The following is a 26861-nucleotide window of genomic DNA, read 5'->3' on the forward strand; positions in this document are numbered from 1 at the left end:
CAATGTACAATAAATAGTGTAGGGTGCACTATGTATGTCCAATATGAAAAGACGATTGGATTTATGGTTATGGCCACTCTTTAAGGCCCGCAAAATGAGCAGCGACGCTCCTCTGGGTGTAAACTCTATGGATTTGGAAACTTGAAGTGATCCTGTGTAGAATGGACCCCCTTGTACAGAAAAGTATGTACAGTGCAATACATGATAGAAGTATCACACCAAAAACATTTAAGGTTCAAAAAAATCCCATAACATTTCATAGAAATACTTGTAATTATTCTATGTATGATAGCTAGTATAAATATATAGATAATTGTGCATATTTTCCATCATTTCATCCTCATTATTAATTTACAAAGTATACAGAACGGGACTCTTATTCTGAAGGACTCCAGAAATACGTGACCCGGAAGTAGTTAGTTATTCTTGCCTGTTTTATAGCAGTGGAGAAGATTGCTTAATATTTTGCTTTAATAGCGCTAAAAAGAAGATCACGTTTAAATGACAATAAATAGTGATTAAGTGTAGAACATCCCTAGTGCATTAGATTCTCTATCAAAATTCAATTTAAGGTACGTATGTTCTGTATAAGACACCAAGCTAGCCTTACAACTTTGCTAGCTAACCTAGTAACGTTAGCAGTTAGCCAGGAAGAATGGCCTGCTTCTCATGCTTTTCGAGACAGCTAGCTAGCTGTCTGAAGGACACTGTCTTCACTTTGCAGAACGATATACCTAACAGAATGGCCCTTTTGTTTACATGTAGCTAACTGTCTGGCTTGTATAGCTAGCTGTCAATCGCTAGACACGTCCAGAACCATTTTGGCTAACTACATCATGCTAGCTAACCGTTGTTTACTTATTTTGACTGCACCATTGACCAGCAATACTGTGATGTAGACGGTGCAGACGTTCTTACCATAATGTTAATGTATACTGTAGGAAGGTCGGAAAATGATCAGGTAGACTGGTACAAATCTTGAGTAATATGGTATTATACTATAGTTGTAATTTATTTGTAAATTATAGTGTCATAGTCTGTGTCCCACTGGGAGGAATAAAATGGTGTGTAAAACGGAATTATATGAAGGTTGCATTGAGTTTGCCTGGCTACCCAGACTTCTTGCTCCGGCCAAACGCTACGCGCACGGACGTTAGTTTATTGTAGCAGACGAATTTACTGCGAGCCGTCAGGCTAGCATTATGTCTGCCTGATTTGTATTTACAGTAACAACAATGACAGCCATCAAGCACGCCCTCCAGAGGGACATCTTTACGCCCAATGATGAGCGTCTCCTCAGCATCGTCAACGTCTGCAAGGCGGGGAAAAAGAAGAAGAACTGCTTCCTGTGTGCCACAGGTGTGGCATAAATGCCGTTAAAGTCTAACATGAATCAGCCATTTTCACCATCTCACCAGTGTCATGATGTAAACATTCCAGACTTGAAAACCACTGTCAGAGATTTAACATCAGAAACAGTGATTTCACTGATAAGGCTTACAGAAATGGATCCACATATCACTTTTACCCCATTATTAGACTATTATAACGGTTTGATGCTTCTACCTCAGTCACCACAGAGAGGCCGGTGCAGGTGAGAGTGGTCAAAGTGAAGAAGTCAGACAAAGGGGATTTCTACAAACGGCAGATGGCCTGGGAACTGAGGGATCTGGCTGAAGTGGATGCAAAAGATGCCAGCAAGGTCAGGGAAAGAGTCATTTTTCTCAACTTCCTCTCACTGCCTGAATGTCATTTCTCATAGAGCCTTGTCTCTCTCTCTCCCTCTCTTCCTCCTAACGTGGGTATTCTTCTTTTCCTTCCTTTCCTCATATGCTTTATCCTCCTGCTAATTTTATTGATATTCACATATGGCATCTCTTCTGCTCTTGTCATTCAGGAGAATCCAGAGTTTGACCTCCATTTTGAGAAGGTGTATCGATGGGTGGCCAGCAGCACAGCTGAGAAGAATTCCTTCATCTCCTGCATTTGGAAGCTGAACCAGCGTTACCTGCGGAAGAAGGTGGAGTTTGTGAATGTCAGTTCCCAGCTGCTCGAAGGTATGACAGCTCTCTAACTATGGGGGAGGATCAAAAGCATGTATGTATTTCTAGTGACCCTCGCTGATCCCTGTACTTTGCATCTGTGATACTTTTCTTTCTTGCCTGTTCCCAATCTCCTGAACTCAACCTGAAGTGTTTCCAGATAAATCTATTTAACCTGTGAGTTGACCTTTGGTGTGGCTTTCTGTGGCTTAACACATCTTTATTCTCACTCTTCTCTCTTAAACTGTCAATGGCCAGAGCTTCCTAAAGCGGAAGGTTGGTAGCACTTAACTTCTTTTCCCATTTCCTCTTCATTGTGATTTCATGGTGTTGATTCACTATTCTCATAGTAGACTCGCACATCTTTGAAAGTTGTTGCTATTGTTTGCCTTATTTGGATATTGAGTGAGTGGCTTCTGAATGGGTGTTACTAGATGTTTATTACATTTTTTAACATTTATTTAACTAGGCAAGTCCGTATGAATATTAGTCTGTTCGGTTTTTGTATAGACATTTTCTATAGTGTATGCACTACCGTTCTTTTTTTTTTTTAGAACACCTACACATTCAAGGGTTTTTCTTAATTTTATACTATTTTCTATATTGTAGAATAATAGTGAAAACATCACAACTATGAAGTAACACATATGGAATCATGTAGTAACCAAAAAGGTGTATTTATATATATTTTATATTTGGGATTCTTTAAATAGCCACACTTTGCCTTGATGAGAGCTTTGCACACTCTTGGCATTCTCTCAACCAGCTTCACCTGGAATGATTTTCCAACAGTCTTGAAGGAGTTCCCACATATGCTGAGCACTTGCTGGCTGCTTTTCCTTCATTCTGCGGTCCAACCATCTCAATTTGGTTAAGGTTGGGTGATTGTGGAGGCCAGGTCATCTGATGCAGCACTCCATCACTCTCTTTCTTGGTCAAATAGCCCTTACACTGCCTGGAGGTGTGTTGGGTCATTGACCTGTTCAAATACAAATGATAGTACCACTAAGCCCAAACCAGATGGGATGGTGTATCACTGCAGAATGCTGTGGTAGCCATGCTGGTTAAGTGTGCCTTGATTTCTAAATAAATCCCTGACAGTGTCCCCAGCAAAGCACCATCACACCTCCTCCTACATGCTTTACGGTGGGAAATACACATGCGGAGATTATCCGTTCACCCACACCGCGTCTCACAAAGACACAGTGGTTGGAACCAAAAATCTCAAATTTGGACTCCAGACCAAAGGACAAATTTCCACCGGTCTAATGGCCATTAATCATGTTTCTTGGCCCAAGCAAGTCTCTTCTTATTATTGGTGTCCTTTAGTAGTGGTTTCTTTGCAGCACTTCGACCATGAAGACCTGATTCACACAGTCTCCTCTGAACAGTTGATGTTGAGATGTGTCTGTTACTTGAACTCTGTGAAGCATTTATTTGGGCTGCAATTTCTGAGGCTGGTAACTCTGATGAACTTGTCCTCTGCAGCAGAGGTAACTCTGGGTCTTTAATTCCTGTGGCGGTCCTCATGAGAGCCAGTTTCATCATAGCACTTGATGCTTTTTGCGACTGCAAAATTGAAGTTTTCCGGATTGACTGACCTTCATGTCTTAACGTAATGATGGACTGTCTTTTCTCTTTGCTTATTTGAGCTGTTCTTGCCATAATATGGACTTGGTCTGTTACCAAATAGGGCTATCTGCTGTATACCACCCTACCTTGTCACAACACAACTGATTGGGACAAATGCATGAAGAAGGAAAGAAATTCCACAAATTAACCTTTAACAAGGCACACCTGTTAATGGAAAAGCATTCCAGGTGACTACCTCATGAAGCTGGTTGAGTGAATGCCAGGATTGTGCAAAGCTGTCATCAAGGCAAAGGGTGGCTATTTGAACAATCTCAAATATAAAATATATTTTGATATGTTTAACACTTTTTTTGTTGTTGGTTAATACATGATTCCATATGTGTTCTTTCGCAGTTTTGATGTCTTCACTTTTATACTACAATGTAAAAATAAAGAAAAATCCTTGAATGAGTGGGTGTTCTCAAACTTTTGACCGGTAGTGTATGTGTTTTTGATTGTATATTTGTTCAAATGGAAGGGTGACGTTTGTTTGTGTGGATGTGTGTGTACTGTACTGTATGCGCTGTGCACAATGTTAAACCATCCTCTCCGTCCTTGGTTTAGAGTCTGTCCCCAGTGGTGAGAGCCAGAGTGTTGCCGGGGGTGACGAGGATGCTCTGGATGACTACCAAGAGCTGAATGCCCGTGAGGAGCAAGACATTGAAGGCATGATGGAGGTGTGCGAGTATGCCATCTCTAACGCAGAGGCCTTTGCTGAGAAACTCTCCAGGGAGCTACAGGTTCTGGATGGGGTAAGTAGACAGCGCCATGGAGACTTGGGTCTTCTTGAGGACAACATAGACTTGAGTTGCCTGACATGTGCAGACTACTGCCCTTTGTGATTTATGGTTGAGCACATTACAGTGTGGTTTGCCTCACCGTGATTTGATGAACAGTGTAGTTAAAGTGACCACCTCCAATAATTCCCCCAATCCCAGGCCAACATCCAGTCCATCATGGCATCTGAGAAGCAGGTGAACATCCTGATGCAGCTGCTGGACGAGGCTCTGTCGGAAGTGGACACCATCGAGGGCAAGCTGAGCAGTTATGAGGAGATGCTGCAGAGCGTCAAGGAGCAGATGGACCAGATCTCCCAGAGCAACCGCCTCATCCAGATCAGCAACACCAACAATGGCAAGCTGCTGGACGAGATCCAGTTCCTGGTGGTGAGCATTGTGGTTGATGTGGGGGGGAGGTTTCCTGTTGCTGTTGGTTTGTTTGGATGAATGGTTTGCCTCTATTTGGTACGATTACAATGCAGTACCACAAGATATGGCGCGTTTTCTTTGACTTGTTGGTTTGATTTAATGAGGTGATGTTGAATGATGAGGGGCGGGCAGGTAGCATAGCGGTTAACAGCGTTGGGTCAGTAACCGAAAGGTTGCTGGTTCGAATCACCAAGACTACTAGGTGAAAAATCTTTTGAGTTGCGCTTGAGCAAGGCACTTAACTCCAATTGATGCTGTACGTGGTTGATTAGAACATCTGCTAAAGCGGTGGTTCAATGTTTTTTTTTTTTTTTTTTTCAAAAGTCAGTCCGGCTTATAATAGTAGAATGCACAAGGTGCGATTTCGAAATTGGATAGTGCAGCATCAGTTCGTCTTGTCATGTTACTCATTGCAAACCTTAGAGAGCTGTTTATAACTTGTCAGAAAGTTATAAAGATCAATTAGTCCATGTCAGCTAATGTTTTTTTTAGCTAGGTTTTTTAGCCCATAGATTTTGTTGTGATGTTTGAGTCACTCAGATATCACATGAATAAACATTAGACATGGACATGTTATAGAATTGCAAGAAAATTAGGTTAAAAACTGCAACATTTTGTGTCACGTATGAACAGTTTGTGTCATGAACAGAGCTTGTGACCATACAAATAGACATGGTGCGCTCGCACAGGGGGGATGTTCCCCAATGCTGGAAAGGGGGACTGAGTGAAAAAGTGTGCTAAATGACTACAATTTAAATGTAAATGATGAATACCTGTCCCTCAGAATTATATGGACTTGTCGAAGGGACACATCAGGGCCCTGCAGGATGGAGACTTGTCCTCGCCCAAAGGCATTGAGGCCTGTATCAATGCTTCTGAGGCTCTACTGCAGTGCATGAACGTGGCACTTAGACCAGGCCATGAGAAACTGATGGCTGTGAAACAGCAGCAGCACCTGTTCACTGAGCTCAGAGATACCTTTGCCCGGCGCCTCACCAATCACCTCAACAACGTGTTCGTCCACCAGGTAATCCACACAACACAGTAACACTTCACTAGTCCTCTAGGTAATTTAAACATGGTCTCAAGATGTATATTCAGATTCGTATTGAACAACATTTATGACTAGAAATGAGGCATAACAGAGTGCTGTACACATTTCTTGTTACAGTATTTGAATGTTTCCTACCTTTGGCAGGCGTCTTTTTCTGTCCTCCTCATCCACTTCCTAGTTTAAGCTCTGTTTCCTCTGATCGTGTCTCTTCCTGTTGCCCTCCTGTACTACTCTGGTCCTCCTGTCCTTCACTCTCTGCCTCACTCTGAACCACCCCACTCTGCTCTCTCTGCTCTCTGTCCCTGTCAGTTCAACCACTTCAGTCACTTCAAAATGACCATCCCTCAGTTCTATAGGTCCTCCTGTATGTCGCTTCCAGTGAGTAGTACCCTCACAGCAACCCCATTGACCCTTCCCCTCTTACCGCTGACCTTTCCTACTTATCTACACGCCCCTGATTTCTTCACAAAATGCATTACTGACCGCATGAGTTGTGCTGCTCATGACTTCTTAGCTAACCCTCCTCTCTTTCATCTCAACGGGTCTGAACGCCTCAGAAACGTCTCAGACCTTGCTCCACTACCTCCATTGAAGGATTGACTGGGCTCCCCTTGCACTTTGCTTCCTTCCTGTGTCAGAGTGCTGCTGTGACTTTGCTGTGCTGGGGTGCCATGTCATAATACTTCTGCCTGTCTGCATGCTTGGTAGCAGCCCTAGAAGCAAGTGAATTAACCTCTTTGGGCTGAGATCCCGCTAACGGGATCGATATGACAACAGCCAGTGAAAGTGCAGGGCGCCAAATTCAAAACAACAGAAATCTCATAATTAAAATTCCTCAAACATACATACTAACAAATATACAAGTATTTTACACCATTTTAAAGATACACTTCTTGTTAAATCCAACACAGTGTCCGATTTCAGAAAGGCTTTACGACGAAAGCAAACAAAACGATTATGTTAGGTGAGTGCCTAGTCACAGAGAAACACAGCCATTTTTCCAGCCAAAGAGAGGAGTCACGAAAAGCAGACATAGAGAGAAATCACTAACCTTTGATCTTCATCAGATGACACTCATAGGACTTCATGTTACACAATACATGTATGTTTTGTTCGATAAAGTTCATATATATATAAAAAATCTCAGTATACATTGGCGCGTTGTGTTCAGTAGTTCCAAAACATCCGGTGATTTTGCAGAGAGCCACATCAATTTACAGAAATACTCATAATAAACATTAATAAAAGATACAACTATTATGCATGAAATTATAGATACACTTCTCCTTAATGCAACCGTTGTGTCAGATTTCAAAAAAGCTTTACCGAAAAAAGCACACCATGCAATAATCTGAGTACAGCGCTCAGAGACCAAAACAACCCAAACAGATATCCGCCATGTTGTGTAATCAGAAATAGCATTATAAATATTCACTTACCTTTGATGATCTTCATCAGAATACACTCCCAGGAATCCCAGTTCCACAATAAATGTTTGATTTGTTCGATAAAGTCCATAATTTATGTCCAAATACCTCCTTTATGTTTCCGCGTTTAGCCCAGTAATCCAAATTCATTTCGCGCGTTCACTAGGAGCAGACGAAATGTCAAAAAATTCCATTACAGTCCGTAGAAACATGTCAAACGATGTATAGAATCAATCTTTAGGATGTTTTTAACATAAATCTTCAATAATGTTCCAACCGGAGAATTCCTTTGTCTGTAGAAATGCAATGGAACTCAAGCTAACTATCACGTGAACGCGCGTGGTCAGCTCATGCCTCTCTGGCAGACCTCTGACTCATTCCCTTCTCATTCGCCCCCACTTCACAGTAGAAGCATCAAACAAGGTTCTAAAGAGTGTTGACATCTAGTGGAAGCCTTAGGAAGTGCAATATGACCCCATAGACACTGTGTATGCAATAGGGAATGAGTTGAAAAACTACAAACCTCAGATTTCCCACTTCCTGTTTGGATTTTTTTCTCAGGTTTTTGCCTGCCATATGAGTTCTGTTATACTCACAGACATCATTCAAACAGTTTTAGAAACTTCAGGGTGTTTTATATCCAAATCTACTAGTAATATGCATATATTAGCAACTGGGCCTGAGTAGCAGACAGTTTACTCTGGGCACCTTATTCGTTCAAGCTACTCAATACTGCCCCCAGCCATAAGTTAACTGAGAAAGGGAAAAAAGCTTGAAAATCTACAAATGCCGGGATGTTCTTGTCGATGAGGTTATTTGAATGTTGAGGTTGAATATCTGAACAGTTAATCTTGTACTACCTCAGTGGTCCATCGGGCCACACAAACTGTCCCTATGAATGCAGGGGATGTCCTTAAAGGGACCAAGATGGTTCAAGAAAAAGTCTCTCCCTGCCTGTGTGTGTGTTTGAGAGGGTGTTTCTCTATATGAGCTGTGTTAACTACCTGTGTTCCCTACATCCAGGGCCATGACCAGAGCTCCACGCTTTCCCAACACACGGCAGAGCTGACCCTGCCTAAACACAGCCCCCTGCACAGGGACCTGCTGAGATACGCCAAGCTCATGGAGTGGCTCAAGAACACCCAGAGAGAGAAGTATGACGGCCTGTCCAGGGTGAGTGGCTTCCTCTCAAAGATCATCATCATCATCGTTATTACTGCCCTTGCCCTAGCTATATTCTATTGTTATCACCATTACCACCACTACTATAACGTCTCCATCACCAGCAGCCCTACCATCATCGCTTACTGTGTCTCATAACAAGTAGACAGGTATTCATTGATTTTTCTCCCTCTGTTTTCAGACCTATGTTGATTACATGACCAGATTATATGAACGAGAAATCAAAGATTTCTTTGAGGTGGCGAAGATCAAAATGGCGGGCACAACCAAAGAGGGGAAGGGAAATAAGTTTGGTAAGACCTTGGCGTGTTTTTAAATGTGTGATGTTTGTGTGATTGTTTGTCTTTTCTTTTCCCTGTGAGAGCTTGTAGTTGCTGTGGGGTTTGTTTGTGGTGTTGTTTAGCCAATTAGGTGCTGTTTTTTTCCCCTTGGGTTTTTGCGTATGGTTTGTATTTGTGGTGTGTGTGTACTGTATTTATGTGATTTGGTTTTGAGGTAAGTGTGTGTAATTCTGTTCAATATTTGTCCATCTATATTGTAACATCACCAGCTTTTTCTGCATGGTTCCCCTTGCGGTATTCGTGGACTATATGGTAACAGCAAACACAACTACATGTAGTTAACTGCCCTGTACTGCTTCCTGTGTCATAGCTTTCACTGCCTAGGAAAGGCCCCTGTGTGATGTCATTGTTTTGTTCGGTGTTGCTAGCTGGTGTTTTGCTCATTGTTATTTCCCTATTTGTCTGTTTACTGTATGAAGAGCCGAAAATTAACCCTGCTACTCATTCTAACTGCAGAGTATGACTTCACTAATTTAGTGTTTTAAGACTAACTGGGGAGCCTAAACATTACATGGGGAATGAAATCCCTCATTTAAGTTTACCTGTAAAGTAAACTGAAATATACTGTATTTAATGCTCTAAAAACGGTCCTTTCATTTGGGAGGAATATAAGGCTCTGCTTCCTGAATTCTGAATTTCAGTCTTAGCTTTTCTCTCTAGAAAACAAAATGAGCAAAACTTTTGTTTTCAAAAAGGCTTTCTTAATGCCAACCACAGCCTCTGCAGTGCATTTCAGTCTGTTACCTTTGACTCTCACCTCCTTAACGTGCCCCCATTCTTCATGTCATGAGCCTAACATGTCTCTGTCTCTGATGCCTGCCGTTCTAACTGGCCACCAGCCACGCTTCCACGGAAAGAGAGTGCTCTCAAACAGGAAACGGAAAGTAAGTATCCCATATGGGTCACGCAGTGAGACCCCTGTAACCTGCCACCCACACCCACTCCTACCCACCTGCTCCCCACTACTGTGTCCCTGATACTGTTGCACAGCCAGGGCCCCCTCCCTCAGCCCTCCACCTAGAGTAACCCCAATCTGCCATCCATAGAACGTTCTAAAGGCCACTTTTTAAAGAGCACCTAAACTAACACCGATCAGACATTTAAAAACAATGAGCATGTACATTCTGTATGGCATAGGATCCTACTACTCATCCAGCGAGGTTCTCTGATAATGAATGTCCAACATCCATAATAAGATATTTAATGGTCTTTATCACCGAGCATGCCTTTCAACGTTTCAATGTTGCATATGTTCTTGTCTCTCAATTGTTTTCACCTGTTCATGTTATGTGTAATTACCGCTAAACTAACATGTTTTAAAGATGCATATTCACGTGGGCTTTGTGGCACACTTTTTTTTTGAGATGCCACAAAGTTCTTTATTTTTAACAGCACAGTTGCTCTGCTTTGAAAATAAGTCCATGTGAATGCAGCTTTGGTCTCATGGGCAATAGATAGGGAAATGTTCCACAGACTAGTATTTAGCCTGTGGTTAGAACGTGCCTTCAACTGTTTCCCCTCTGGTGCCCCAGGCCTGCATGGCAGCTCTGGGAAGCTGACGGGCTCCACCTCCAGTCTGAATAAGCTGACAGTGCAAGGCTCCAGCAGCAGGCGCTCCCAGTCCTCCTCTCTGCTGGACATGGGCAACATGTCTGCCTCAGACCTGGATGTGGCCGACAGGACCAAGTTCGACAAGGTGATGCTCACAGACAGGGCCATACTACAGTCTATATATTGCACATACTACCCGTGTTTTTTTGTAGATCTCTTTATCGTTTTAGATGCGCCAATTGTTTTGTGTGTTTTATTTATGTTGGATCAATTGATGTAGGTGTCTCTCTTTCTGTAGATCTTTGAGCAGGTTCTTAGTGAGCTGGAGCCTCTCTGTCTAGCAGAACAAGACTTCATCAGCAAGTTCTTCAAGCTACAGCAGCACCCCACCCTGGCTCAGGTGAATTCCATGCTAGTCTGACTGGCTGAGTGTTTGCAAGTGAGATTATGAGTAACTTCTAAATGATTAACCACAGTTTTTTTTTTTCTATCAGGGAGAAGTGGAGTCTGATGGAGGGTTGCCCTCCAGACAGCCCCCTCCAGGGGAACACAGACACTCAATGTCATTGACTGAGTGAGTAGCTAGCCTCTCATCTCTTACTGACATTTACTGTATGCTCTGAATGTCCATCAATAGTGCTAGGGCAGTGGTCACCAACTTTTTCTGAGTCAAGATCACTTTCTCAGTCAAAAAGTAAGCCATGATCGACTGCTCAGATTTTATTTTTTAACATGACTTAAAAAATGTAACATTAACCTAATTATAACAGTTATGTAGGAATGAGGTTTGTGCAGTAGGCCAAATACATTATCACAGCATATTGGCTATATGCCTGGCCTTACAATATTTTTATTTTCAGACCATATTATATTTCAAAACTCAAGCTTTGATAACAAAATAGATCAGTTGGTGTAGCACTTGTGAGGCACAGCGGAGTATAAATTGAAATAATTTGCAAATAATTCATTTTTTTTATTTTACTGGACTGGTGGTACCTGCATCTGATGGTCATGGTTCTTTCAAGACAACTGGGAACTCATGTCAGTGATCTTCAGATCGGAACTCTAGAAAGATGCCCGAGTTTCCTACTTGGAATTCCGAGTTGGATGACCTTTCAAAACAAGTCGGAGATGTCCTAGTTCAGTTGTTTTGAACACATTATTAGTCTTAGCGGAGGGAGAGCGCAGCAGAGGGTTCGCCTCTCACGGTCCCTGCTCTCTCAATCCTTTCATCCAGTGAGACTGACCAGAGGGGACACAGTCTTCCACCTGATGGCAAAACTCGAGTCTCACCGCATCTGCCTCATGCACAAAATAATACAAATACAGGGCTATCGATACACCTGGCTACTAATTCATTGCAGCGCAAGTGGTAGTATGGAGAAGCATGTTTTTTGTTTTGTCATAGTGTTGAATAAAAAGTGTTGTCAATGCTGAATAAAAATGTAAACATGAACTCACTCTTAAAAACAGCAGCACTTTGCTGTATTCTTCAGTCTCTGTCTAGTCATGGCTTTTAAAATGTTACGAAATCTCATGTAGGCTAGTATCAAACTTTGCTGGAAGCTGTAGGCTGTGAGCAATCCGATTGGCCAGCGCAGTAGGCACATTTGATTTAGCCACAGATCTCCCAGAGTTTTGTATTTTCAGACAATTGAAAAGGTTCAAAATTGGGACATTTTGCCTACCCGGTGCACATGGCTTCTGAATCATGTGCACCTCCTGCCAGCAGTGAAAAAATAAATTGAAAAAGGAGCGCAAGCCTTTATTGTTGGCTTTTCTACAGAAATGTTTCGTGATCGACTAGGAATGCCTTGAAGATCACAATCGACCGGTTGGTAACCACTGTACTTGGGGCACTAAACATGCGACAAATATGACAAGTCCAAATTCCATCTTTCATGGTCCACTTCTATCCTCCTCTTCACTTTTACCATATTATTATCTTTCGTTCTGTGTCTTATCACAAGTCTGGTCACCCTCAGGAAGGACATGGTGCGATTGATGATGAACAAGATCTTCCAGAGCATTGAGACGGAACTCAACAGCCTCATCGCCCTGGGAGACAAGATCGACAGCTTCCACTCCCTGTACATGCTGGTGAAGATGAGTCACCACGTGTGGACAGCCCAGAATGTGGACCCCGCTTCCTACCTCAGCACCACCCTCGGCAATGTGCTGGTCACCGTCAAGAGAAACTTTGACAAGTGCATTGTGAGTAGAGTTCAGGTTAACAGTTGAGTCTGTTGATCTGTGTATCTAGTACGGCTACAGACTGTTGGATGTGTGTGTGAAGCTGTTCATGTTTCTCTCAGTCTGGTCAGATCAGACAGATGGAGGAGGTGAAGATCTCTAAGAAGAGCAAGGTGGGCATCCTGCCCTTTGTCACTGGGTTCGAGGAGTTTGCTGAGCTGGCTGAAACCATCTTCCGTAATGCAGAGCGCAGAGGGGATCTGGACAAGGCATATGTCAAGCTTATCAGAGCTGTCTTTATGAATGGTAGGTCTAATACTTGCCCTGTGTTGTCAGGGAGATCGAATATTATGATTGGTGAATGTTTTGTGTGTATGTTGAGTAATGTGGTTGGCTGATAGTCTGTGCTCTGATTGGTGTTTGTCTTGCTGGGGGGTGTATCCAGTGGAGAAAGTGGCCAATGAGAGTCAGAAGACGCCCCGGGACGTGGTGATGATGGAGAACTTCCACCACATCTTCTCCACACAGTCCCGCCTGAAGATCTCCTGCCTTGAGACAGAGAGGCGAGAGGCCAAACACAAGTACACAGACCATCTGCAGTCCTACGTCATCAACTCCCTGGGCCAGCCCCTGGAGAAACTCAATGTGAGAGAGGGGGTTTACACTTGACAAAGCTAATGTAAATTTGATTGATGTTTATATGTAACATACATGTTATATGATAACTGTAACGCATTGTGATTTCACATATAACACATTATGTGATTTCACATATTACATGGCATGCATACTTGAATGTATAGAATTTAAAAATGCACAAAGTTGATAAAGTACGCCTCTATGCTTTGCAGCACTTCTTTGAGGGAGTGGAGGCGCGTGTGGCCCAGGGGGTGCGTGAGGAGGAGGTCAGCTACCAGTTGGCTTTCAATAAACAGGAGCTGCGTAAAGTTATCAAGGAGTACCCCGGCAAGGAGGTGAAGAAGGGCCTGGACAACCTGTACAAGAAGGTGGATAAGCACTTGTGTGAGGAGGAGAGCCTGTTACAGGTTAGTGATAGAGAACCTAGAAGTTTGCAGTGTGTCTATTATAGATTATTATAATGATCATTTATTTTATTGATCTATTATAGATCTGTAGATATGTTATCTTAACAGCTGGTAGTTTCACTAGTTTCACTTAACAGCTGGTAGTTTCAGTGGTTGATCCTGGTCTTGTTTTTTTGTTGTTGTGTACTTTTCAATTTCTCCAATAGGTGGTGTGGCACTCCATGCAGGATGAGTTCATCCGTCAGTACAAACACTTTGAAGGCTTGATTGGCCGTTGCTACCCTGGGTCTGGTATCACCATGGAGTTTACCATTGGAGACATGTTGGAGTACTTCTCAAGCATTGCCCAGTCCCATTAATTACAAACATACACATTATAACTTTACACATGCTCTCTATTGCTTCGTAGTGCCACACACAGAAGAAACACTATTTACTGAAACCAATCCGTCATTGCTGTGTGGCCAATACGAAGTACATTAATTGAAATTGAATAAATGGCACTTGAAATTGTCTGCAGTACGGGTATGGATGGGAATGAATTAACAGCTGTAAAAAGTTTTGTGTGTAGCAGGCACAAAAGCCTAGCCGACTAGGTGAAAATCTGCCGTTGTGCCCTTGAGCAAGGCACTTAACCCTAATTGCTCCTGTAAGTTGCTTTGGATAAAAGCATCTGCTAAATGACTCCTATGTAAATGTGTGTGTGAGTGAGATCTTATTTGCACAGAGATCACAATGTTACTGATTTCTTCTGTCTGTGATTTTCCTTTGTTATAACGCACATCGCCTGTACATGATAAACTCTTCAAAATTGTGAGGTTGTGGGCCAAATACATGTTAGCTTGTATGACACTACTCAAAATCTAAAGCCCCCTTCATCACACTGATGTCTTGAACTTTGTATAGTCACAGAATGTCAGTCTTCTACTGGAATATTTTTGTGTGATTGCAAACTTTTCAACATAATGCCATATTGCCAAATAAATGTTAAAATGTCAAATTTTTCATGGATTTGTTTAACATTTCTATTTTATAGTTGGTATTAGATTAGAAGCACTGAGCTCATTCATTATGTAGTGATAACTACAACTGCGAAGTAGAACTGAGTGTAGGCTACTACTGAACTCGTTGGAGACTTTGGAGATGTTCACTGGCACAGGTTCAGGTGACATATGTCTCGTTTCCATGGAGAAGTTAAAGCGAAGTGGGATGAGCTTCGGCGCCATTTTCAAACTACTTTACCGCCGACAGAGAACAAGCTAGCTAGCTAGTTCAGATCAGGGCGAGTCGAACGACAGCTTTGCATTCATGAAAAATCCATGTACTGACTGACCACCATCGCAAACCTCTACAAGGTGTTTCACCTGGCACATACGTGAGAGTCTCATGCAGTCTTTTCAGCGTTGTTTGTTCGATAACTTCGTTTACAGAAGTCATGTCAACAATCACAGCTAACGTTAGCTAACTAAGTTAGCTATCTAGCTAACCGGACCGTGGATTTGTGAGTATAATTTAGCGACTAACAATTAATGAAAGTTTACTGGAAAGAATATATAAGTTAGCTATAGCAAGATAGACTGTCAGTGAAATCCTGTTTTCCCTTTTGCCATAACTTTACCTGGCCTGAACGACCTAGTTAACGTTAGCTAGCTAGCTGCAGCTTGATAGGATGAATGAGCTGGCTAACGTTACTTGCTCTGGTGCAATAGTAGCCCGTTTCAGTTGTCAATGCACTACCAGTCCATCTTTGGCTAGTCCAATAGTATTGGCTAGCTATGTAGTCAATAAACTGTAGTCAGCAAATAAACTAGCTATAACCACAGATGGAGTTGTCTACGAATCTTTACTATGTCCTGTTTTGTAGACTGCTGCAGCAACAATGAGCACCAATGCAGAGAGGAAGTTTATCAACCTTCGGAAACGTCTGGATCAACTGGGATACAGACAGCCTTTGGGAATCGAGACCCTGCCACTGGTGGAAAGATTGTTCAGGTAAATACATATTCACCTCTGGGACATGATAGTAAATTACCAGTTGTATAGAGAGATGTTATTGCGTCCCATGTTATAGTGAATGAGGTTTGTGTGTTTCTGCCTCTATTGCAGTGATCTGGTCCACACCACAGAAAGTCTGCGCAATGCCAAGCTCAATGCAGGGAAGACTGAGAAAGAAAGCCGTAATCTAGATGCCCTCCTTGAGCCATACAAGACAGAGAATGCCCGGCTGGTCCGGGAGAACAACGAGCTGCACCTTGGACTCCTCAAACTCGGGGAGGAGAAAGAGCGAGTAAGCAGAGGTATCAGTCCACACAATGCCACTCAGTGAAGCAGTAGTCCATTCATATATGAATCCAACTGTCCTCTCGTAACAGAAATAACTGGTCTAACCCATTCATTTTTACTCCTTCTGTTATCACTGGCAATACATATATTTTGATATGAAACCTGTCACTGCCCTTTGTCTCAGAGCTCAAAGCCTACATCAGAAAGCTGGACCATGAGACATCAGACCTGAAGTTCCTTAACAACCAGTATGTGCACAAGGTCCGCTCCCTGGAGAAGGACAGCAAGGCCAAGACGGAGCGCATTCAGCAGCTGCAGGAGAAGAATATGCAGGCTGTGGTGCAGACACCAGGTAGGACATAGACCCAACATCCACTGGCATCCACCTCATACTTCTATTACTCACCCACAAGTTATTCACTCAAGTTCTTAAGCTAGAGCACCACTACATGTCTTGTTTTTCTAACGTGTACATCCAGCCTCTATACAACCACACACCAGGATGTTTCCATTAATGATGATTTGGCAGGAGGGAAAAAGCACAGCATTCCTTTCAGACGTCAGCGGATGCAGATTGATGACCTTATCCCGCCCTCCTCTGGCCCCACTCAACCTGTGGCGCAGCCTGATGACCCGTACATCGCAGATCTTCTGCAGGTGGCTGATGACAGGTGGGATACTCCTTGTAGCTGTTTAATCACTTTCAAGCAATTTATTTTGTATTTATTTAAACATATTAACAATGTACAATTAAATAGTATGCTAGTGCTATTCACACCAAGATGCATCAAAGGGATATTTGCAATGTTTTAACTTTGTAATAACTAGGGGTGTAACAGTTCACCAAAGCCACGGTTCAGTACGTATTGTGGGTTTGGGGGTCACGATTCGCTTTCGGTACAGTGGAAAATTCAATGCCAGCCGTTACTGTAGTTAATATTTATTTATTTTAGAAAATAGAAAGTATTGGTGTTCCTGATTGTGCTCTCATCAGGTATATGGAGCCATATCAACACTATTTTCTTAAATCAAAATGCACAATTACTCAATAACAACACTAAAATAATGTGCAATATGCATGTGAAATCAATATGTAAACATGATTCAGACATTGTATAGGCTTATGCTATAATGTTTTCTTACAAAGAGAAAAAGATGTGCATTTGTGACTCTCATAAAGGAGGCGTGTCTGTAGCGCGGTACTTCTCATCTCCCACTCCAGGGTAATGTAATGGGGCTGTCACAGCTTCTCTGTAGCCTTGGAGGTCCATCCATCCATTAGGGGCAGCAAGTTGCCTAGTGGTTAGAGATTTGGGCTAGTAACCGAAAGGTTGCTAGATCGAATCCCTGAGGTAAAAAATCTCTAGTTCTGCCTAGACGATCATTGTAAATAAGAACTTGTTCTTAACTGACTTGCCTAGTTTAAATTGTATATATAAATATATCTGTAGTAAGCGCAACACAGGGTGCATTGGCCAATTCATTGATAACCTCGAATTTGGCTTGCTTTCTAGGCTATTGAGTGTAATACCTGTGTGCTGAAATGGGTGCTAGAGGGAAGTTTATATTCTCAACCACCTAGAATGGGCGCGTATCAACTGCTATAAACATACCTATCCCTCTTGTAATTTCTTTGGCGCAGAATCAGCTACGACAAGCTGCTTGAATGCAAAGGGGAAACGAAGCTGTGTTGTTTCCGTCTTGCTCCAGTGGTAGGAATACTGAGATGTAGGCAGCTGCACAATCTATTGTCATTGAACATTGGCAAATACTGTTACATTTTATCCACAACTCTCTGTCCATCACTGTTGTAATCTACTGGGAAGCCAAAATGTTCCCAAACTGGATATCTAAACGATGATGGAGGATTCTCCTGGTTTAACGACCCCACCACTCGCCATTGTACAGAACTAGTTCCCGGCTGCGTGTCACAAAAGGACAGTTTGAAATGCACCAATTTTAAGATTTTAATTTTAATTGCAATCAGCACATAGGCTCTAGTTGTTTTAACGGAATAGCCTGAATTGTTTTTATTTTTCAGCTGAGATTTACTCGAGGCATACAAAGGAGCGCACTTGACTATCTAATCTATTGTCGTGACGTGACTTTCATTAATGTGATGACTGTTATTTATTCAATCCACTAACTATGTTTAATTGTTACCCGATTAAATTAATAATGTAACAATTAACTCATTAGGAATTTGTGGCACTACGAAGAAGTTGTTTAACAAGTTACCATCTCCCGAAACTCTAGAAGATATAAGTTAAAACAGTATATTGATAACTGTCACTTATTAATCATTACCTTATATCAGTTCTCATTCTGAACAGTCATAACCTTCTTGGCTCTGCATGAACCCCAACCTTTGCTGAGTATTCAGTACTACACAAATTGGTTTAATTATTTATTTACTAACTAAATAATAATAGAATACACACTTACGATACAAAAGTTCCAAGTGGACTGACAAGACATGACGGCTTGTTACATCATAGATGGGAAGGGGGAAAAAGTGAGAGCGAAAGAGACACTTATCGTACATTTGGAAACTACGCTCATAGTAACCATTTACTTTGCACACGAACCACCGCCTGTTTTGGAATAAGAAGTAATCAATGTATTTACGTGTGGATATCTTTGTTCGTTGTATGTCTTTGATGAAACCAATCAATTCTTCTATAGGAAGGGGTCGATTGGTGTAAGGCTCTGGTTGTCCACCAGAGGTCACAATGTCCTTCTTAGTTGTCCTGGCTTCAATGGGCTGTTTCCTCAGAGCAGCTTCTTAGATGCACCAATGGTTGTCTAGGATGCGATTTTTCTCCTTCACACCTCGTGTCTTTAGTCAGAGTTTGAAGCACTTTACACACGCAGCTGCAGACTGGCGGTACCCTGGTCTGGTAGGTGAGGTTATCTTCTTCACCTCGTGTTGGTTCACTGTTTCAACCATTTCCCACATGTAGCTAACGCTCCACGCTTTTCTGGTCTGGTAGGTGAGGTTATCTCCTTAGAGTTTCCAACCATTTCAACGTATGGACCACGGTCTCACGTCTTCTGGTATGAAATGTTCATTCTTACCCAGTCCTTTTAAGCGCTCTGGTTGAAAAGGGTGGTTCCATCATGCTGACAAGCTCTCTGACCTTATTCGGGCTTGGCTAGTTGCTGTGCAAAGTATAATCAAAAACTATGATCTCGTTAGAGAACTAAAATCACATTCCTATCTTTACAAAAATAGTTTCAACCTTTTGCATATTGTCTACACCAACAATACGTGTTGTGTCTACACCACGTATTGGATGGAATCTTGACATAAACAGTGCGAACACTTTCCAAGGTCTGGTCATCGTCAGCCATTTGCCAAGCTGATCTGAGGCCTTGGATCCTCAGCCAGGAGAGTCATGACACTATCGATCGTGTCCAAAGCATTAAGAACACCTTCGTAATATTGAGTTGCATTCTTTGAGGCATGGACTCTACAAGGTGTCGAAAGTGTTCCCCAGGAACGTTGGCGCATGTTGACTCCAATGCTTCCCACAGTTGTGTCAAGTTGGCTGGATGTCTTTTGGGTGGTGGACCATTCTTGATTCACACGGGAAACTGTTGAGCGTGAAAAACGTGCCTGTCACCTACTGCTATACCCTGTTCAAAGGCACTTAAATATTTTGTCTTGCCTATTCACCCTGCCTCTTCACCCTATGAATGACACACATACACAATCAATGTTTCAATGCTTAAAAATCTATCTTTAACCTGTCTCCTCCCCTTCATCTATACTGATTTGAAGGGGATTTAACAAGTGACATCAATAAGGGATCATAGCTTTCACCTGTATTCACCTGGTCAGTCTGTCATGGAAAAAGCAGGTCTTAGTGTGTGTGTACATACATACAGTGCATTCGGAAAATATTCAGACCCCTTGACTTTTTCCACATTTTGTTACGTTACAGCCTTAATCTAAAATGGATTACACACACACGTCCAGCTCTAGAAAGAGTCTTGGTGGTTCCAAACTTTTCTATTTAAGAATGATGGAGGCCACTCTTCTTGGGGACCTTCAATGCTGCAGACAATTCCTTTAATCTCATGGCTTGGTTTTTGCTCTGACATGCACGGTCAACTTATATAGACAGGTGTGTGCCTTTCCAAATCATGTCCAATCAATTGAATTTACCACAGGAGGATTCCAATCAAGTTGGAATCAATCAACATCTCAAGGATGATCAATTGAAACAGGATGCACCTGAGCTCAATTTCGAGTCTCATAGCAAAGGGTCTGAATACTTATGTAAATAAGGTATTTCTGTTTTTATATTTTTCGCTTTGTCATTATGGGGTATTGTGTGTAGATTGAGGATATATATTTCTTAATCCATTTTAGAATATCCATCTATATACCCCCCCAGTCCAATACAATATGTGTACCATTACACTCCTAGTAATAACTTGTGATTAATTTTACCCTAGGATTCAGGAGCTGCAGCAGGACGTAACCAAACTGAAATTAGACCTTGAAAGAGCTCAGGGCGGTATCAAACACCTGCACATACAGGTTGAGGAGCGAGACAAAGAGATTGAGCGTCTTAGTCGAGCACTTGATGGAGGGCGTCCTTATGATGTCATCTCCCTAGAGGCTCAGACCATCAGCAATGAGAAACTGATTGCCCACCTTAACCTGCAGGTAAGAACTGAAACCTGACCCACTCCACACAATGGGTATTACCCACACATTGAATTGATCTCCGCAACCTACCCTCAAATTGAAACTGACCACAAATAACTTACTTGTTTCTGTCAACACCAACAACCATTAACTCAGGCTTGCCAAAGTCCTTTGAGCACTTACCACACATTGACCTCTCGGTGTCGTGTTCCCAGATCGAGTACCTGCAGGAGACTAACAGGACTCTGGAGCAGAAGGTTCAGGGGCTGCAGCAGAGGAAGCAGGATGCATCCACTGAGGTGGCGGACCTCAGTGCCAAGAACCAGGAGTTGTGTCAGGAGCTCACCCACATAGACCACCTGGCCAAGCAGCTAGAGAAGGACAAGGACCTGGTGCTGGAGACTGCTGACCTGGAACTACAGGAGGCCAAGGTGAGAATGGAGGAAGATGATAAATGGGAACAGGAGGAGTACTGTATAAAGACAGACAGGGTTCAATTTGAGGAAAATCTGTGGCCTGTTTTTCTCCTCAGAAAGAAATCCAAAAGCAACACCGAGCCTTGGAGGACTTGGAAGATGTAATCACAAAGTTAAGAAGGGTATGACTTTTTATTTGTTTATTGGGCTTATAAAGGCTTGTAAAGGCTTGTAGCCTTCACGTTCCTGTTAAAACTCAATGTCTATCTGTTACAGTACCACATCAGATAGTTGTTAAAGGGAAACTTGAATCTGCAGCATTTTACTGACAATATCATAGTTGTATCTGACTCCTCTGACTGGATGTTTTAGGACCACGCTGAGGGAGACTACGAGAAGGACCGTCTGAGGAACCAGCTGGGGGAGCTCAGGGAGCAGAATGAGAAGATGGAGGGACTGATGAACTTCCTGGAGGAAGAGAAGAGGAGGCTTCAGGACAAACTAGAGAAAATGACTGATGCTGGTGAGTAGCAGTGTTTTTCTCCTGTCTCACTGGAACTTTGGGACTCAAATGTCTCATTGATTATAGTTGGCCTGAGCTGGCCTAAGCCCAACTGACTCTGGTTGCTGTATCTAGATAAAGAGCTGGTGCTTGAGCTGGAGAGCATGAGGTCTAAACACGGTGTGTGTGGGAAGGACCACTCCCCATCTCGCCTGGACGCATTTGTCAGGAGCCTGGAAGAGGAGCGGGACTATTACCGACAGGAGGCTGAGCGCTACCGCAGGGCCAGGGGACCAGGCGTCATGGACCACACCCCCACCCGCAGCAGCCCAGGCAGGGGCAGGAGCCCCAGGGGGAGAACAGGCTGGCATGGCAGGGTGAAAGAGCCAGCCATTTATACTAATGCAAAGAATACATAGTTATGTTCTTATTTACTGTATATACGTACATAAACTCATGGTACTAGTAAGCCTCTTATATCATTATTCTGTTTGCATGTATGGTAAATAATTTATTTTTCTGTGTTATTTAGGGGGACAATGTTGATTTGGAGCTCTCCCGGACAGTGAAGGAGAGAGATGAGCTCCAGGCTGTACTGCTGGGTTTTGAGAGACACATGGAGGACATCCAAACCAACGTCAAGGCCCTTACTGCTGAGCGGGACCAGCTTAGTTTACAGTGCAAAAAGGTGAGACAGGCCAGGACATGGCATATCAAATGAAAAAGATTGTTTCAGTGTAGTAAGAAACATTTATAGTCTAAACATACCTATCAATTCAGGTGTCAAATACACATCTTACACCCTCCTCCGTTGGATCAGTATTTGAAAGCCAGTGTCTATGACGGGGGCACTCAAGTACTACTACTGTCCGGTCACACACATTTCTTAGATGGCAAAGGTCTGGATGGATATTGTCATATAATAATAATCATGTTTATCGGTATAGTAACAAACTCCAACCTCGCGACCCCAAACTGTTCACACCCCTCTTGTTGGCGGAGAGAATTTTGTTTTAAAGCTCATTTCCTGCAAATCTACCCTTTTTTTAAATGTTTTTTTTCTCCTCACCAATTTCCCCAACATGAGAACATATGAAAGCTGGTGGTTCAATATTACCAGTTCTTCAATATTCCCAGTTAACCTCTCTAGGGTAGGTGAGACGCTAACGTCCCACCAGGCCAACATCCGGTGAAACTGCAGAGCGCTAACATTCTAAATACACCATTTGTTATAGTAAACATTCTTGTAAATACATGTATTTTACATCATTTAAAAGATGAGCATCTTATTAATCCAGCCGCTGTGTCAGATTTCCTAAAGGCTTTACTGCGAAAGCAAACCATGCTATTTTCTGAGGACAGCTCCCCGCACACACAAGTATTACTAGCATTTTCCAACCAAGCATTAGCGTCACGAAAGTCAGAAATAACAATAAAATAAATCGCTTACCTTTGAAGATCTTCCTCTGGTGGCAATGCCAAGTGTCCTAACTACACAGTGAATGTTCGTTTTGTTTGATGACATCCATTTTTATAGCCTAACACAAAACATTTGTAAACCGCTTGCGTCGTGATTTCCTTCTCATTCAACTTTGGACGAAGCGTTCGTGGTAATTACACACACTAAACAAACGTTTATCCAGTCATGATTGGTTTCATTGCAATCCTCTAGTTGTTACTAACACAACCATATGTGATGGTTCTTTTCCCGGGACGTATTGACCGAAACAAACTGATTTGAAGACACCAATCAATGACCTCATTGCGCACCAATGGTAGGACCGGTCTATCGTTGATTGACTGTATTTTGGCCCAATGACCACTGATCATCTTGAAATCTAGCTTGGAAGATAGCCAATGAGTTGAGGTAAACGGCAATATGTAATGGTTATACGTTCGAAGACCAGCCTTTGTCGTAATCTCTGGCGTAAATTAGGTTCATTAGCCATTGCAAATCCTACTTGACGGAGCCACAAGTGTTACGCATAGCAGTACATAGTCAACTGCATTTTCAGCAAGTTTATATATTTAAATTATGGCGAATAAATCAGGAAAAGCTAAAACAAAGTCTAGGTATACAGATTTAACCCAAATTATAGAGGAAATTGATAGAGAAAGCGAGACCGAGTAAATAGTTACCCTTGTTATTTAAAAAAATATATATATATAATAATAGTTTTTATATGTATTTTTTTGGTGTGTGTTAGAATACCATTTATGTATTTTATATATAGTTATTACCTTCAAAATGTATCACTACCAATTCGGCCACTTGGGTACATTTGGTTACATTTGTGTGGGACACCTGGGTGACTTCATGCTCAATGCCATGTAGCTCGCTCATTTTTTCGTGTAGCTCGCTCATTTTCAATGTCATGTAGCTCGCTCAAGTTATCTGTCTAAAACTTTGCTCGGCTATTGTTGCCATCTTATTTTGGGGCTAGGCTACCCTGCCGAAAGGTTGCAAAGGTTGCAAGTTCAAATCCCCGAGCAGACAAGGTACAAATCTGTCGTTCTGCCCCTGAACAGGCAGTTAACCCACTGTTCCTAGGCCGTCATTGAAAATAAGAATTAGTTGTTAACTGACTTGCCTAGTTAAATAAAGGTTAAAAAACATGTTTTAAAAAAGTTCTTAATTAAAATCATCCCCAGCATCCTATCTATATGTTTGGCTGTTCTTGGTCATTTGAAATATGATGCAGCAACAATAAAGAACAGAAAACATATGTTTATTTCCTTGTATTTTCTTCTACCAGATCTATTGTGTTATATTCTCCTACATTCACTGCACATTTCCACAAAATTCAGAGTGTTTCCTTTCAAATGATACCAAGAATATGCATATCCTTGCTTCTGGGCATGAGCTACAGGCAGTTAGATTAGGGTATGTCTTTAGGCGGAAATTGAGAAGAAGGGGGGTACCCCAAAGAAGTTAAGAAGTTTTGGGTTGTAGTTAATTATAGGAATTATGCATCGAGTATTTCTCTCTCTATCATTTGTATTTCATATACCTTTGACTATTGGATGTTCTTATCGGCACTTTAGTATTGCCAGCCTAATCTCGGGAGTTGATAGGCTTGAAGTCATAAACAGTGCTGTGCTTCAAGCATTGCTAAGAGCTGCTGGCAAACGCAGTAAAGTGCTGTTTGAATTAATGCTTACGAGGCTGCTGCTGCTGCTGCCTACCACCGCTCAGTCAGACTGCTATATCAAATCATATGCTTAATTATAATATAATAAACACACAGAAATACGAGCCTTTGGTCATTAATACGGTAAAATTCGGAAACAAAAATGTTTATTCTTTCAGGGAAATACGGAACCGTTCCATATTTTATCGAACGGGTGACAACCCTAAGTCTAAATATTGCTGTTACATTACACAAACTTCAATGTTATGTCATAATTATGTAAAATTCTGGCAAATTAGTTCACAGTTCGCAACGAGCCAGGGCGGCCCAAACTGTTGGATATACCCTGACTCTGCTTGCACTGAACGTAAGAGAAGTGACACAATTTCCCTAGTTAATATTGCCTGCTAGCATGAATTTCTTTTAAATAAATATACTTCTGTGTATTGATTTTAATAAAGGCATTGATGTTTATGGATAAGTACAGTTGAAGTCGAAAGTTTACATACACTTAGGTTGGAGTCATTAACTCGTTTTTCAACCACTCCACAAATTTCTTGTTAACAAACTATAGTTTTGGCAAGTCGGTTAGGACATCTACTTTGCATGACAAGTAATTTTTTGGTTATTATTATTGCTTACATTACAACAATTCTTTACAGACAGATTATTTCAATTAATCACAATTCCAGTGGGTCAGAAGTTTACATACACTAAGTTGACTGTGCCTTTAAACAGCTTGGAAAATTCCAGAAAATGATGTCATGGCTTTAGAAGCTTCTGATATGCTAATTGACGGGTACAAAAGTATCTATATCCACAGTAAAACAAGTCCTATATCGACATAACCTGAAAGGCCGCTCAGCAAGGAAGAAGCCACTGCTCCAAAACCGCCATAAAAAGCCAGGCTACGGTTTGCAACTGCACATGGGGACAAAGAGTGTACTTTTTGGAGAAATGTCCTTTGGTCTGATGAAACAAAAATAGAACTGTTTGGCCATAATGACCATCGTTATGTTTGGAGGAAAAAGGGGGAGGCTTGCAAGCCAAAGATCACCATCCCAACCGTGAAGCACTGGGGTGGTAGCATCATGTTATGGGTGTGCTTTGCTGCAGGAGGGACTGGTGCACTTCACAGAATAGATGGCATTATGAGGAAAGAAAATTCTTTGGATATATTGAAGCAACATCTCAAGACATCAGTCGGGAACTTAAAGCTTGGTTCGCATATGGGTCTTCCAAATGGAGAATGACCCCAAGCATACTTCCAAAGTTGTGGCAAAACGGCTTAAGGACAACAAAGTCAAGGTATTGGAGTGGCCATCACAAAGCCCTGACCTCATTCCTATAGAAAATTTGTGGGCAGAACTGCAAAAGCATGTGCGAGCAAGGAGGCCTACAAACCTGACTCGGTGGTGATCCTAACTGACCTAAGACAGGGAATTTTTACTAGGATTAAATGTCAGGAATAGTTCAAATGAGTTTAAATGTATTTGGCTAAGGTGTATGGAAACTTCCGACTTCAACTGCACATTTGTGCAACGATTGTGCTTTTTTCGGCAATGCGCTTTTGTTAAATCATCACCCGTTTGGCGATGTTGAAGTAGGCTGTGATTTGATGATAAATGAGCATGCACCGCATTGATTATATGCAACGCAGGACAAGCTAGTTAAACTAGTAATATCATCAACCATGTGTTATTAACTAGTGATTAAGTGAAGATTGATTGTTTTTTATAAGATAAGTTTAATGCTAGCTTGCAACTTACCTTGGCTCCTTGCAGCCACAAGGTCCTTTTGACGATGCACTCGTGGTCAGCCTGCCACGCAGTTTCCTCGTGGATTGCAATGTAATCGGCCATAATCGGCAGCCAAAAAGGCAGATTACCGATTTATGAAAACCTGAAATCGGCCCTAATTAATCAGCCATGCCGATTTAATCGGTCGACCTCTAATATCTGTCTTTACTGTAGGTTCAGGAGGAGCTGAGGCGGGTCCGTACAGGATCAGAGCTGTCCACAGAGGTCCTGAGGCTGAAGGAGGAGAGGGAGCAGGCTGATGCTGTCCTACAAAGGATCACCTCTGAGAGGGACACACTCCGAGAGAGACTAAAAGTTGCCCAGACCTGTGCTCTCACAGACCGAGAGGAAGAGGAGCGGAGGATCCTGAACCTGGAAAACACCATCAAGACTG

The 26861-nt window shown here is 42.2% G+C and overlaps 2 protein-coding genes across 9 annotated transcripts in view; both read left to right on the forward strand.

Moving 5' to 3' along the window:
* The first annotated feature begins 399 nt into the window (after nt 1–399).
* On the forward strand, nt 400–14683 carry exoc1 (exocyst complex component 1). 6 transcript variants are annotated; one of them, XM_024418898.1, is made up of 20 exons: nt 400–572; nt 1228–1359; nt 1572–1702; nt 1898–2057; nt 2301–2318; nt 4239–4426; nt 4613–4840; nt 5667–5909; nt 6246–6314; nt 8387–8536; nt 8727–8838; nt 9726–9770; nt 10419–10582; nt 10736–10837; nt 10932–11011; nt 12423–12651; nt 12753–12936; nt 13076–13275; nt 13482–13676; nt 13883–14683. In XM_024418898.1, exons 2-20 carry the CDS (start codon nt 1236–1238, stop codon nt 14033–14035), a joined length of 2775 nt encoding a protein of 924 aa, XP_024274666.1. In that variant the 5' UTR covers nt 400–572; nt 1228–1235; the 3' UTR covers nt 14036–14683. The 6 variants fall into 6 exon arrangements, with proteins under 6 accessions (XP_024274666.1, XP_024274681.1, XP_024274690.1 ...); XM_024418913.1 differs by lacking the exon at nt 9726–9770; XM_024418922.1 differs by lacking the exon at nt 6246–6314.
* A 224-nt stretch (nt 14684–14907) lies between these two features.
* Nucleotides 14908–26861, forward strand: part of cep135 (centrosomal protein 135) — a 17375-nt gene continuing 5421 nt past the window's right edge. For all 3 annotated transcript variants that reach the window (XM_024418967.2, XM_024418957.2, XM_024418976.2), the window contains exons 1-12: nt 14908–15177; nt 15541–15668; nt 15783–15973; nt 16144–16311; nt 16489–16630; nt 20424–20637; nt 20835–21050; nt 21152–21217; nt 21408–21558; nt 21673–21914; nt 22070–22225; nt 26642–26860. In XM_024418967.2, the coding sequence (XP_024274735.1) occupies nt 15556–15668; nt 15783–15973; nt 16144–16311; nt 16489–16630; nt 20424–20637; nt 20835–21050; nt 21152–21217; nt 21408–21558; nt 21673–21914; nt 22070–22225; nt 26642–26860 (1878 nt within the window). In that variant the 5' untranslated portion in view covers nt 14908–15177; nt 15541–15555. The remainder of the gene's footprint in view (nt 15178–15540; nt 15669–15782; nt 15974–16143; nt 16312–16488; nt 16631–20423; nt 20638–20834; nt 21051–21151; nt 21218–21407; nt 21559–21672; nt 21915–22069; nt 22226–26641; nt 26861) is intronic.

This window comes from Oncorhynchus tshawytscha, linkage group LG01, assembly GCF_018296145.1.
Source record: "Oncorhynchus tshawytscha isolate Ot180627B linkage group LG01, Otsh_v2.0, whole genome shotgun sequence".
NCBI classification, from domain to species: Eukaryota; Metazoa; Chordata; class Actinopteri; order Salmoniformes; family Salmonidae; genus Oncorhynchus; species Oncorhynchus tshawytscha.